Source organism: Apodemus sylvaticus, chromosome 1 (assembly GCF_947179515.1).
Source record: "Apodemus sylvaticus chromosome 1, mApoSyl1.1, whole genome shotgun sequence".
Lineage (NCBI taxonomy): Eukaryota > Metazoa > Chordata > Mammalia > Rodentia > Muridae > Apodemus > Apodemus sylvaticus.
The window spans coordinates 84,698,466-84,711,672 of record NC_067472.1 but is presented as its reverse complement, the minus strand read 5'-3'; the positions used below and the strand labels follow the sequence as shown (position 1 = coordinate 84,711,672).

The 13,207-nt window shown below is 44.9% G+C and overlaps 1 protein-coding gene across 1 annotated transcript in view; it reads left to right on the top strand.

Annotated features, from left to right (window-relative positions):
• Otoa (otoancorin) overlaps window positions 1–13,207 on the top strand; it is a 69,953-nt gene that overhangs the window by 44,993 nt on the left and 11,753 nt on the right. Inside the window, exons 20-23 of the mRNA XM_052175832.1 lie at window positions 1,743–1,836; window positions 7,137–7,266; window positions 8,612–8,799; window positions 10,784–10,939. Of these exons, the coding sequence (XP_052031792.1) occupies window positions 1,743–1,836; window positions 7,137–7,266; window positions 8,612–8,799; window positions 10,784–10,939 (568 nt within the window). The remainder of the gene's footprint in view (window positions 1–1,742; window positions 1,837–7,136; window positions 7,267–8,611; window positions 8,800–10,783; window positions 10,940–13,207) is intronic.

The following is a 13,207-nucleotide window of genomic DNA, read 5'->3' as shown; positions in this document are numbered from 1 at the left end:
CAGAGGCAGGGAGGAAGGGGAGAGACAGACAGACAGACAGAGACAGGGAGGGAGGGGGAGAGAGAGAGAGAGAGAGAGAGAGAGAGAGAGAGAGAGAAGAGAGAGAAGAGGGAGGGGGAGGGGGAGAGGGAGAGAAAAACTCTCTGACCAGCTTAAGGGCACTATCAGTGCCAATTTGATTGCTCTCTTTTAGAGATATCATCAAAGATAGTTTTTTGGTTGTAGATTTGAAGTTTCTATGCATTTTTCTTTTTCTTTTTCTTTTTCCTTTCCTTTCTTTCTTTCCTTCCTTCCTCCCTCCCTCTTTCTTCTCTTTCTTTTCTTTTCTTTTCCTTTCTTTCTCTTCCTTTCTTTCTTTCTTTCTTTCTTTCTTTCTTTCTTTCTTTCTTTCTTTCTTTCTTTCTTTCTTTCTTTCTTTCTTTCTTTCTTTCTTTCTTTCTTTCTTTCTTTCTTTCCTTTTTTTCTTCACCCACTTCACATCCTGATTGCAGTGCCCCCTTTCCTCCCAGTCCCTCCCTCATAACCCCCTCCCCCATTACCCCCTCTCTTCTCCTCAGAGAAGGGGAAGCACCCCTTGAATGCCATCCTGCTCTGGGACATCAAGTCTCAGCAGGCTTAGGCACACCCTTTCCCACTGAGGCTGGACAAGGCAGTTCAGCTAGGGGAAGGGGATCCAATGGCAGGCAACAGAGTCAGAGATAGCCCCTGCTCCAATTGTTAGGAGACCCACATGAAGACCAAGCTGTACACCTGCTTCAATCCACACTAACAAAGTAGGAATTCAGGAACAGAATGGGTGGAGAAGCAATTGTGTAGGGGGTCTAGGTCCAGCTCCTGCCTGCTCCTTGGTTGGTGGTTCAGTCTCTGTGAGCCCCGATGGCCCAGGTTAGTTGACTCTGTAGGTCTTCTTGTGCTGTCTTTGACCCCTCCAGCTCCCTCGATCATATTCCCTACTCGTCCACAAAACTCCCTGGGCTCTCCTGGTATCTGACTGTGGGTCTGTGTGTCTGCTTTCATCAGCTGCTGCATGAAGCCTCTCAGAAGACAGTTATGCCAGGCTCCTGTCTGCAAGCTTAGCAGAGTGTCATAGTGTCAAGGGTTCTCCCACACGATGGGTCTCACGTTGGGCCATTGTAGACATTAATGATCTATCTATGGATTCTGGGTGAGGGTCAAGCTCAAGAGATTTTTATTTGTATTTGTTTGAGACAGGACAGTTATGGTGATTTAGTCTTTTGTTGAGGAATGGAAGGAGGGAGTGTTGTGTTATATGGCAGAAACTAGGGTGCTTAATTCACACTAACAAGGTAGGGGTTCTTTGAGTTCAGGAACAGACTGGGTGGAGAATGGCATCGGTAGGCCTCAGGTACGTCTGGATCCTTAGTCCCAGGACTCATTATGGGTGTGTTCCTCCCAGCCCTCAGCTCACTGGGTCTGGGTGTGCACCTCATTTTCTCTGTGTGGTGACAAAATTGAACTCTGCTATCTTCTTTCATGGGAGAGATACCAGAGCAAAGAGAGAACCTCATGGTAGATCCAGCAAAAGTCTCAGGGATGGCTCTGATTGGCCAGTCTGCACCCAGTGCCTATTGTTTTCTGGTTTGTTTGTTTGTTTGTTTTTGGTTGGAGAAGTAAGAAGACTTGATTAGCAGCCCTTCTAGGTGTGAGAGAAGGTGGGATGCATGGGTATTAGACACCCACCGTGGCTACTTTCTCATCTTGCTTCTTGTATCTCTTCCTAGACCTCCTCAGAACTGGACAGCGGAGACAACCAAGGACTTGGCTCCTTTCTTAGCATTTTTCTCAGGAGACGAACTGCACACTGTTGCCACAAAGGTATTCGCTGAGCCTTATTTTAGAAGGTGGGAGGAGTCTGAAAGGGAGAGAAAATGTGTGGTTGCTTATAACCTGCCTGTTTGCTGATGGAGTCTGTGGTTCTTGAAACTTCTACCAAACCTCAGACACCTCAGATATTCTCCAGCTTCATCTTAAATTATCCAAGGCTCTAAGAAAGTGACTGGGTTGGCAGCTAGATGAACCTTAGACCTTCCCTGTGCAGATATGACTGCTGCAGCTACTGTCTGTCAGCTGGCAGCCTGCTATCTGTGAGCTCGTGCACACATGCCCTTCCTAGATCATATACCCAAAGGGAACAGTCACGGGAACAAACACATATAATAAGACAATGGCTCTTTACCATGTGGACTTCAGAGACAGTGTGACGAGTCAGAGTCAAGCAGCATGGGAAACAAGCCTGAGCCTGTCGGTCCTCCTGTGCCGAGTGCCCCTGTACCTGTGAACGGAAGAACATAAAAGGAGGAAGCTATTTGGTCTCATGGTTTTGGAGCGTTAGTCAATTGGACCATTGTGCTTGGGCAGAATCTCACAGAGGCAGGAGTGTGTGAGGGAGGCTGCTCTTCATGCCTGGCACACAGAAAGCAGGGTAAAAGAAATACAGGAAGAGACAATGACAGGATATAACCTTCAAGGTTCTGCCCTCAGGGACTTACTCCTTCCATCTAGACCCCGCCTCCTTCCTTTTCACCACAACCCAATAAAACTGTCATAACATGAACCCATCAAGGGAGTGAGCTATTGATTAGCCCAGGCCCTCATGATCTAATCACTTCTGGAAACCTCACAGACTCACAACGGGATGATTCTTAACCTAGTCAAGGAGACAGTCAAGGTTAATCACCCCGGGGGCAGCCGAGCCACGCAGTCTTGCTGGCGGCAAGCAGTTTGGGAGTCTTTCTCTCTGTCTGCATTCTAGGTTAGCTTCTGGGGCTGTTCGTGGCTCTCCACACAAGGCAAGGCTCACACTTTAGAAGAAAGGAAGCACATTCTGCTGAGGGCTTTGGCTGGACAGCGGCACACCGCCAGCCAAGACAAGCTCCCTTCCGTGGAGGCGGAGGACCACAGGCAGCTCCAGGATAGATCAGTCAGTATGCTCTCAGTCCATGCTTGCACACAGGAGGTGCGCAGCGTGTGTGCTTGGTGAGGTATGAGCAAACGCGTGCCACCCAATGCCATACACTCACAGCATGTACATCCGGCCATAGAGAAAAATTTGCTGTCTAAACATGTAATCATAAGCAGTAGATATGCAAGTATTATATGCAGATCTGATATTTTAAAAACAAATCACTTGTGAGGTTGTAAAAGCCTTCTATCAACATGGCAAGACCTCCGAAACAGCACAGAATTATAAAAATCCCTGCACTGTGAATGATTATCATGGTAGGACATTCAGTACATGAATAAATATTAGCTAAATTAATTTTGAGCATGTGCAAAACAAGAGTGGTTCAGAAGTGTACACAAGAATGGTTAATGCTAAAATCAGGGTCATTGTTACATCTAGGAAAGAGCGAGGTGGGCGGGGGAGGAAGAGGCTGTCAGTTGTGTCTGTGATGTTTTATTTCTGAAGCTGCAGGCAGTGTGGGCATGTGGCTGCTTTGTTGGATTATTCTCTGTGCTTTTAAAAATAAAACAAGATATACATACTTCTGGTTAAACAGATCCTGAATGTCCCAGAGGCTCTTGGATGAAAAGCAGCCCCCTCATTAGAGACAGGCTCCACTCCCAGATTCCCAGTTTCTTTTCAGAAAGCCCTACACATGTGTGCGTATGCACCCCTCTTAAAACCAAGAAATGGAAAATCCCAGGCACTTGGCTATGCACTTAAAAGTCAAAACACCACCTCCACCACCGCCACCACCGCCACTACCACCATGCAAGGGTCCTGGGGATGGTAGATACTTGCCACCAAGCCTAAAGACCTGAGTTTGAGCCCAGAGACCTACATGGAAGAAGGTGAGAACTGATTCCCCACAGCTGTCTGCTGACCTCCACACACGTGCCATGGCATGTGGATCCCCTAAATGTTTAAGAAGTAAAAATACTATTAATACAGCCAAGAGAGCTGGGGAAGCGTAGGAGACGTGAGTCCTTAGGTGACTTGTCTTTGAGCAAAGACTGTAGATTAGAACTGTATCTAATCTATGCTGTAGATTAGAACTGTATCTAATCTATACTGTAGATTAGAACTATCTAATCTGTGCTGTAGATTAGAACTATCTAATCTATATTGTAGATTAGAACTATCTAATCTATGCTGTAGATTAGAACTATCTAATCTATGCTGTAGATTAGAACTATCTAATCTTTTGGAATGTAAACAAAGAATATAGAAAAAAAGAACTATCTAATCTATACTGTAGATTAGATATCTAATCTATATTGTAGAACACTTCACACAAGTTGAGAGCAGCAAGTGGCATCATCTCTTGGACTCACAGTTGTCATGTGGCCCATTGGCCAAGAAGTTATCAAGCAGGACCTGGATATCCTTTCAAAAAGCATCCTTCCTTCCTTCCTTCCTTCCTTCCTTCCTTCCTTCCTTCCTTCCTTCCTTCCTTTTTCCTTCCCTCCCTCCCTTTCTCCCTTCCTTCTTTTTTTTCATGTGTGTGTGTGTGTGTGTGTGTGTGTGTGTGTGCATGTGGAGGATGGAGGGAATCAGTTCATCTTCCACCATGTAGATCCCAAGGTTGGAATCCAGGTCCTTAGCCTTGGCAGCCAATGCTTCTACTCAGTGAGCCACCTTTCTGGCCCTTGGCTGTCATTTACATAACTGCTTAACAACAGCATTATCACACACATGTGGGGCCATTACAGTACCTGTGGTCCATCCTTGACTAAAGGGCAGTTGATTATGCAGTGTATGAGTGTTGCAAAACCTTAGTGAACATTAGAATGAGCTAGGGGAGAGCTGGTTTGGTGGCACAGGCTTGTGATCCCAACACTCTGGAGGTTGAGGTGGGAGCATCTCAAGTTCCAGGTTAGCTTGAGCTATGTAGGAGACCCTGTGAAGGGGGAGCAGAAGGGAGGGAGATATATGTATGTATATGCACATACATACACACTTACATGCATACATGCATGCATGCATACATACATATATACATACACAGCACTGAGGAGACTCAGGAGTGGTCACCACACTGGACTCTGAGCATCTATGGAGTTCAGGCCTGTCTGTATAATTTGTAGCATCCATTCAGGGATGAGAACTGCAGGTGTGTCCTGTGACTCTAGTTCTAAAAGGGAAGGTGACTCAGCACAGGCACTTTCTCTTTGATGGTGATGGTGGAGGTAGTGCTAGGTAACAGTGAGGCAGGGCCTCATAAATGCACATAGTACTACCTGAGAACCCAGCTATACCACTCCTTGGCATATATCCAGAAGATGCTCCTACATGTAATTAGGACACATGCTCCACTGTGTTCATAGCAGCCATATTTATAATAGTCAGAAGCTGGAAAGAACCCAGTTGTATTTCATCAGAGGAATGGATACAGAAAATGTAGTACATTTACACAACGGAATACTACTCAGCTATTAAAACAATGGCTTCATGAAATTCGCAGGCAAATGGATGGAACTTGAAAATATCAACCTGTGTGAGGTAACTCAGTTAGAAAAGAACACACATGGTATGTACTCACCGATAAGTGGATATTAGCCCAAATGTTTGGAATATCCAAGATTCAATTCACAGATCATATGAAGCCCAAGAAGGAAGACCAAAATGTGGATGCTTCAGTGCTTCTTAGATGGGTGAACAAAATACAGGAGGTAATATGGAGACAAAGTGTGGAGCAGAGACTGAAGGAAAGGCCATCCAAGGACTGCCCCACCTGGGGATCCATCCCATATACAACCACCAAACCTGGATGTTATTGTGGATGCTGGGAAGTGCTTGCTGATGGGAGCCTGATATGGCTGTCTCCTGAGAGGCTCTGCCAGAGCCTGACAAATACATAGGCAGAAGCTCACAGCCAACCATTGGACTGAGCTCGGGGGTCCCTGATGGAGGAGTTGGAGAAGGGACTGAAGGAGCTGAGGGGGTTTGCAGCCCCATGGAGGGAGGGTGGTGCAGTCCCGGGGAACTGGACCACCAACCAAAGAATACACATGGAGGGACCCATGGTGCTGGTTTGATATGTGGAAGAGAATGGCCTTGTTGGACATCTGTGGGAGGAGAGGCCCTTGGGCCTGGGGAAGGTAGGAGTGGGTGGGTGGGTAGGGGAGCACCCTCATAGAGGCAGGGGGAGGGGGGATGGGATAGGAGGTTTCTGAAGTGGAGACCTGGAAAGGGGAAAACATTAGAAATGTAAATAAAGAAAATATCAAACAAAACAAAACAAAAAACTTTACTGTTCTGGATGCTTGAAAAAAGAGGGGGAAAAGAAAGGAAAGGAGAGAGAGAGAGAGAGAGAGAGAGAGAGAGAGAGAGAGAGAGAGAGAGAGAGAGAGAGAGAAGACTGCTGCATTTTTGGGGCTCTTAGGCAAGACTCATAATATCTCAACACTTGACAAAGTGACTATTTCAATATGCAAAATGATACCTTCTCCAGTGTCACCAAGGCTCCCCTATTGCCAGCCTATACCTAGAATTTATAGGTAAACCTCCTCTGCCTATTTCTATTTTATGTGTATGAGTGTTTTCTCTGTGTGTATGTAAATGCACCATTTGTGTGCCGGGTGCCTAAGGAGATCAGAAGAGGGTGCTGCGGCCCCTGGAACTGGAGTTTTTCCAGATAGCTGTGAGCCATCATGTGCTGGGCGTAGAACCTGGGTCTTCTGCAAGACCAGCAAGTGCTCTTAAACACTAGGCCAACTTTCCAATCCCCAAGTTCCCCCCCTTTAAAAAATAAATATAAAGCTAAAAATTAAAATAGTACCAAGCCAAAAAAAAGATATATGCAAACTTACATTTTTTTGTAGATATTATCAAATTGCTTGGTGTTAGTGTACTGTACGTTCAAAAGTCCTGGAAAAGTGCACAGTGCAGTCTTCTTCTCCTGGTCTAGTATTAATTATTATCACTCTATTTTTGGCAATCTGATGGGTAGAAAGTGATGCCTGCCTGTTGTTTAGCATTTCTTGTATTGCTGTGGAAGTCAAATATCATTTTGGTAGGATTCCTTATTACAGACATTAGTTGGATGAAGGATTCAGTTTATACAGCAGGCTATTATGAAGAAAAAACCCACCTTGAGGCATTAAGCAGTAATAGAGTTTAAACTCTGATTTAAATGCATCTCACATGTCTTTTTTTCTTTTAACTACAGTTTCCTGAAATCCTTCAACAAACAGCTTCCAAGATGGTTGGTATGTTGCTTCCTAAAGAGTTTCTCTGGGCTGTCTTTGAGTCTGTTCAGAATAGCAGTAATGAGAGCCCCAGCTTCCACCCCACCTTTGGTGAGTGTTTCTAGGGCATCTGACCCTGCATCTAGGGTGACATTATTTTAGGTTGAGTTTGTGACATAACAGAGAGTTCCCTTCTCAAATGGCAAAACCCACAGGCCAAAGAATGACAGTTCGGTAACATGATTTGAAATCAGGTGCCAGTCTTGAAGGCTTGACAAGTGGACATGTGACAAGCATTTCAATAAGTCTGGCTTATGTTTTTAAAAAAGATTTAGTTATTTTTATTTTACGTATCTGAGGAGTTTTACTGCCTGCATGCCTACATGTACCACATGTGTGCAGTCCCTGCAGAGACCAGGAGAGGGCGCGGACACACCAGAACTAGCATCCCAGATGGTTGTTAAGTGGCCACATGGGTGCTGAAAATTGAACCCAGATCCTCTGAAAGAGTTAGAGCTCTTAACAGACAAGGCATTCTTTACAGCCTTAATTTGGCTTATTTTAAAGTCTTAGCATAGCTTAGCAGCTAAATGGTAGAGGTCGGTAGGGTTTGAAGTCACTTAATGACTGTGTGGCTTTTCTGTAAGTACTTCAGGTTAATGGTCAGGATTTCTCTCTGTAGCCCAGAGGCTTGCAACACACTGTGTAGTCCAGGCAAATTCGTATCCCTCATGCAGCAGTCTCATTAGTGTTGGGATTATAGGTGGAAGCCACCACACCTCACCGTGACCTCAGGTTTCACCCTCTAAAGCCGGGTCATGTGAACTCTACTGCAGTGGTCATTGTAAGGGTTAACAAGTTTACACCTCCCCAGTTTCTAAAAGGTGTGGCGTGCAAGGAATTATGAGAAAGTACTTTTTTCCTTATCTGAGATGGTCTAGCTATGTAGCCCAGGTTGGGTTTGAACTTTTAATCCTCCTGCCTCAGTTTCCTGAGTACAAGGACTACCAGGTGTATCACCATTTTTATGATCCGTACTGAGTGCCTGGTAAATATTGACTCTTACTAGCATGAGGTGGGCGGGATTAGTCAGAACTGGCACTGACAGTGACAGCAGTTTGTGCCGGAGCCCTATAAGGAAGGGCCAACCTTTGTTTGGGCCTTCCCGCCAAGTGTTTCTGCAACACAGGCTCTCTGCAGTGACCCTACGGCTCATAGATTTGCCAAGACTAGGTGGTCAGCAAGCCCTGGGGATGCTTCGGTGAAGCCTCTTAGTGGATGTGCACAGCCACCATGAAATGGCAGAGGTGGAGCCCCCGGCCCCCTGCTGTCAGCTTTTATACCGCTCTGCCTCTTGTGAATGATTCTGACTAGTGAAGATTATTAAGAAGGCATCGAGCACTTCCTGCAATTCTCTTTCCTCTATTACATCCTCACATCTGTGTGTGTTCCCCAGGTTGTCATGAAGTTGTGACTCCCTCTTCAGATGACATCTTCAAGTTGGCTGAAGCCAATGCCTGCTGGGACCCTGAGGTCCTTCTCTGCATGGAGGAGGATACTTTCATCAGGAACGTGGAGCTGCTGGGAGCTGTGAAGGGTTTCAGCAGGCCTCAGCTGATGGCCCTGAAGGAGAAGGCAATCCAGGTAAGCCCACCCTGGGGAGGAAGCTCACCAGGAACCCAAACAAGCAGCCAGTATCCAGCCCCAGCCTCTCTGTGCTTACCAATCCCTTGAGACCCTTCACCCATATTATTTTGTTGAATTTAGTAGTGTGGGCCATGATTTCCTCATCTGGGAAATGGGCACAGTGTTGATACCTCTGTCCTAGGGCAGAGGCAGAACATAGATGATGCATGTCTGGACCAATCAAGTTCTCTGTATATTCTGACCTAAACTGCTTGCAAAACTGCTACCTTTGATTCCTCTTCTTGGAGAACCCTAACAGCTGTCTGCAGCTGGCCTCCCCAGTAGCTGCTGAGAGTCATCTGAAGGCAGGAAAAAGGTGTGAAAGGGATTAGAAGTACTTGTTTTTTAAAAAAGTTCCCTTTTGAGGGGCTGGGGAGATGGCTCAGTGGTTAAGGCATTTTCTTTGAAGGTGTAAGGACTGGAGTTTGGAATTGCAGCACCCAAGTAAAAGCAGGCAGAGTGGGGGCCCATTGTAATCCTAGCCCTGTGGAGGTAAAGATGGAGAATGCCTGGAGCAAGCTGGCTTAGCCCAAAAAGCCAAACCGGTGAGCTCTGGGTTCAAATGAGAGACTGTGTCTCTCTAATCACAGTGGTTCTCATTCTTCCTAATGCTATCACCCTTTCACCCAGTTCCTCGTGATATGGTTACCCCCGACTAAAAATTATTTCATTGATATAATTTTGCTACTGTTATGGATCTTAATGTAGATATCTGTCTGGGTTGTTGTGTCTACAGCTCTCAGAACATGCAGACACAAGATATCTTGCTTGACATTATCTGTTACAAAAATGATATATCTCTCACTCATTTATTCAGTAACTTGTCTTCCACAAGCAATGTGTTTTTCTGTATCAAAAAGATAAATATACATCAGTGTTTTGGAACTGATCTTTATTTAGCTAGCCTTAAGCTTTGGATCCTTTGAGATTTTTATAAGTGCTTCATGACAGCCGGCTTTCCATTGCTGTGACAGAGTACCTAAGTAAAGACAGCTTAAATGGAGGAAACGTTTATTTTGGCTCATGGTTTCTGGGCCTTCAGTCCATGGTCAGCTGTCTCTTGGTTTGGGCCTGAGGTAAAACAGAATATCATGGTAGAGAGAACATAATGAGGCATAGGTGCTCACACATGGCTGGCTGCTGGGAGAGGAGAATGATAATGACAGACAGACAGACAGACAGACTCTCTAGGATTCTTCAAAGACTTGTGCCCACGTGACTTTTTATTCCAGCTAGTCCTCATATCATAATAGTCCGTTTAGTTGTAAACTCATCAGTGGATTGATCTCTCAATGGGGTTATTGCCCCCACGGCCCAACTACCTCTTCATAGCAACCACCAGCTTAAAACCAGGCCCCAGACACACAAGCTTTGGGGAGGTGCTTCATGTTCAAACCCTAAATGAGCCTTTGTACATGTTTGAACATATGGCTTTGAGCACTTGTCTCATAATTTTCTAAAGCTAACTTCCCAGAAGTAGAACCCTCCCCTCAGAAAGACTATCAACCTCTGCAAGGATGCTGGCATGAATTGGAACAAAAGCTGTGTGTGTGTGTGTGTGTGTGATTCACTCTGTGTCAGGACTGCTATAAAGTACCTTATATTGGTTAACTTATAAACATCAAAAATTTATTTCTAACAGCTCTGGTAGCTAGAAAGTCCATGATGAAGGCTCTGACAGGTTCAGTGTCTGGTGAGCATGAAGTTCTCTTAGGTGAAGGCTTTTCACAGCATCTTGCCCTCATACAGTGGAAGTGGGTTGGGAGCTCTAAAGATCTCTCTTACAAGGGCAGGGATTCCATTTATGAGAGTGGAGTCATTTTCTAGTGCCATCACATTAGGGATGAGGTCTCAGTGACAGATTTTGGGAGGGTATTAAGTAGAGACCACAGCAGGTGCTGCCACTAATATTTGGTCTGCTCTGTTTTTCTCCTACCTAAAGGTTTGGGACTTGCCTTCCTGCTGGAAAGAATACCACATTGTCTCCCTAGGGCGCATTGCTTTGTCTCTTAGTGAGAGTGAATTGGAGCAGTTGGACCTCAGTTCCATAGACACCGTGGCATCCCTGGGCCTGCAGACAGAATGGACCCCAGGACAGGTGTGTAGATGTTCCTGGGTCTTTTACAGATTCCTTAATTGCCTATGTTTGACTCTTTCCCCCAGAATAGATTTATAATACTTAAAATAGCTTCTTTCATGTCCTTGCTAAAGATTTCAACATCATTGCCATTTCTCAGTCTGTTTCTTTTCTAAAAGACAGTTATTTTTATTGTTAAAAATTTATGTGTGTATATGTGCTGTGTGCGAAGATACTCTTGAAGGGCAGAAGGGGGCACCGGCTCCCCTGGAGCTGGAGTTACAGGTGGTTATTGACTGCTTAATACGCATAGCTGGAATCAAACTCTGGTCCTCTGGAGGAGCAGTAAGTACTCTCAACTTCCAAGCCACCTCTCCAGCGCCTCGCTGTCTGTATCTGTGGACTGATTTTCTCCTAATTAAGGGTTATACTTATTTGAAAGCCTAATAATTTTTCACTTGCTCTGAGCCAGAGGCAGGGAAACAAGGACACTTAGTAACTCTGTTAGAGTGATGAACATTATGAACCTCACATTGCTAACCGTTTGATTTAGGTGCCTGACAGTGGTGCATGCCTGTTATTCCAGCAATTGGGAGGGCAGAGGCAGGTGGATCTCTGAGTTCTAGGACATCCAGAGCTACAAAACAAAACGAAACAGAACAGAACAGAACAAAAACCAAACAAAAACAAACAAAAACCCCTGTCTTGAAAAACCAAAAACCTAGGCTTGGCTCTGTTCTGAAATATATGTGTTTGCTAGTGATTTTTATCTTTTTGTTGCATTCTCTTGAGCTCTATTGGGGTGGGGCAATCTTTATTCTGTGGCTTCATTGAGAAGTGGTTCTTCCACGGAAAATGTCTATTATTCATGTATTTTACAATGTCTCTCCACTCTGGCTGGAGAGAGAGAAAACTTCTTTCCAGCTCAACGTGAACTTTAAGAACTGCTTAGCCTGCCCCTGTCTCCTGACTCTAACCCTCTGAGCGGTTTCATTCCTGACATCTGGATATGTAGAAATGAAGATTCCATACTCAGGAGGGCATCTTGGCTGATCTCTAGAACTCTCTCTGTACAATTTCCTCCTCTTTCTATGCCCCGGAAGTAAGCGTGCTTTGGCCTTCCTGAACCTGATTGTCACCTCCGTGAGGCTACTTTTATGGGAAGAAAACATTCTAAGAGTTTGATTTCTTCTCTCTGGGGACTGTGCATGATATTTATTCTGGCTTAGGCTAGATCCTGGGCACAGAAATTGTATCCATAAAAGATGACTAGCACATATTTTTTCTTTAAAAATATATGGTTACACATGCATGTTTCATCACATAATAAATATGTATTGAATAAGTGAATGCAAAGTGAATACTGTCATCTTCTAGAGGTCAGCAGAAGTCGGTTGCTTGATAAGTGTTGAAATTTGAAGTGGTGGCAAGTACCAAAGGCTGGCTTTTTGACCAACCTTTGGTTGGTTGCTAGGTTGGCTTTTTGACCTCAGATCTCTGTCACCAATGCAGCTAGACCCTTGGACTCCATTGGTCTTTCCTGACATATGTAGAAAGTGCCTCTGAGGGAGAATTTTGGGCTCACTTTTTGTTTACTTGTTTCATGGTCACCCTGATGTGCTCCTTAGTTGTTCAATATTTTAATTTTGTTCTGTATTTTGTTTGGTTTTCTAGTTGTTGATGATGGGCTGAAAGTCTGTTTGGTTGTTGATCTCCTGTAGGTTAAAGACCTACCTTCCCACCTTTCCCACCTTTTAGTTTTGATTGGGTGAGACACTGAGGTATCTAGTTACAACTGCCTCTGTGTTGGCTTCATTCTTGGTCAGCTGTCCCTCAGTGGTTATTTTCAGCATTACAGCAGCCCCATCAAAGTCTCTGCTTCCTTTATTATATCAGAAAGTCCTGCTGTCAACTCCATTTCATGTGGTTGTTCAGCTCTGAGCGGCTACTCCTATCTGGGGTAGAGTATGTTGGTTGGTTATGTCTGCTACAGTAGTGGAGTCCGTGTCTCTGCTACAGTGAGTGGAGTCTCTGTGATCAGAGAGTGGGGAGGGTGTGTGGAAGATAGATTAAACCCTTTCCATAAAGATCTTCAATTTGAGTTCCTAGGGCCTATAAATATAATTTGTTTCATTGGAGGAAGGGGCTTTACAGATGGAAGACATTTAAAGATTTTGAAATGGGGTCTGGACAAGATGGTTCAGTTCTTAAGAACACTTGCTGCTCTTGTGTGGATGACCTAGGTCTGGTTCCCAGAGTTCACAACACATGGCTCACAACCGTACCTTA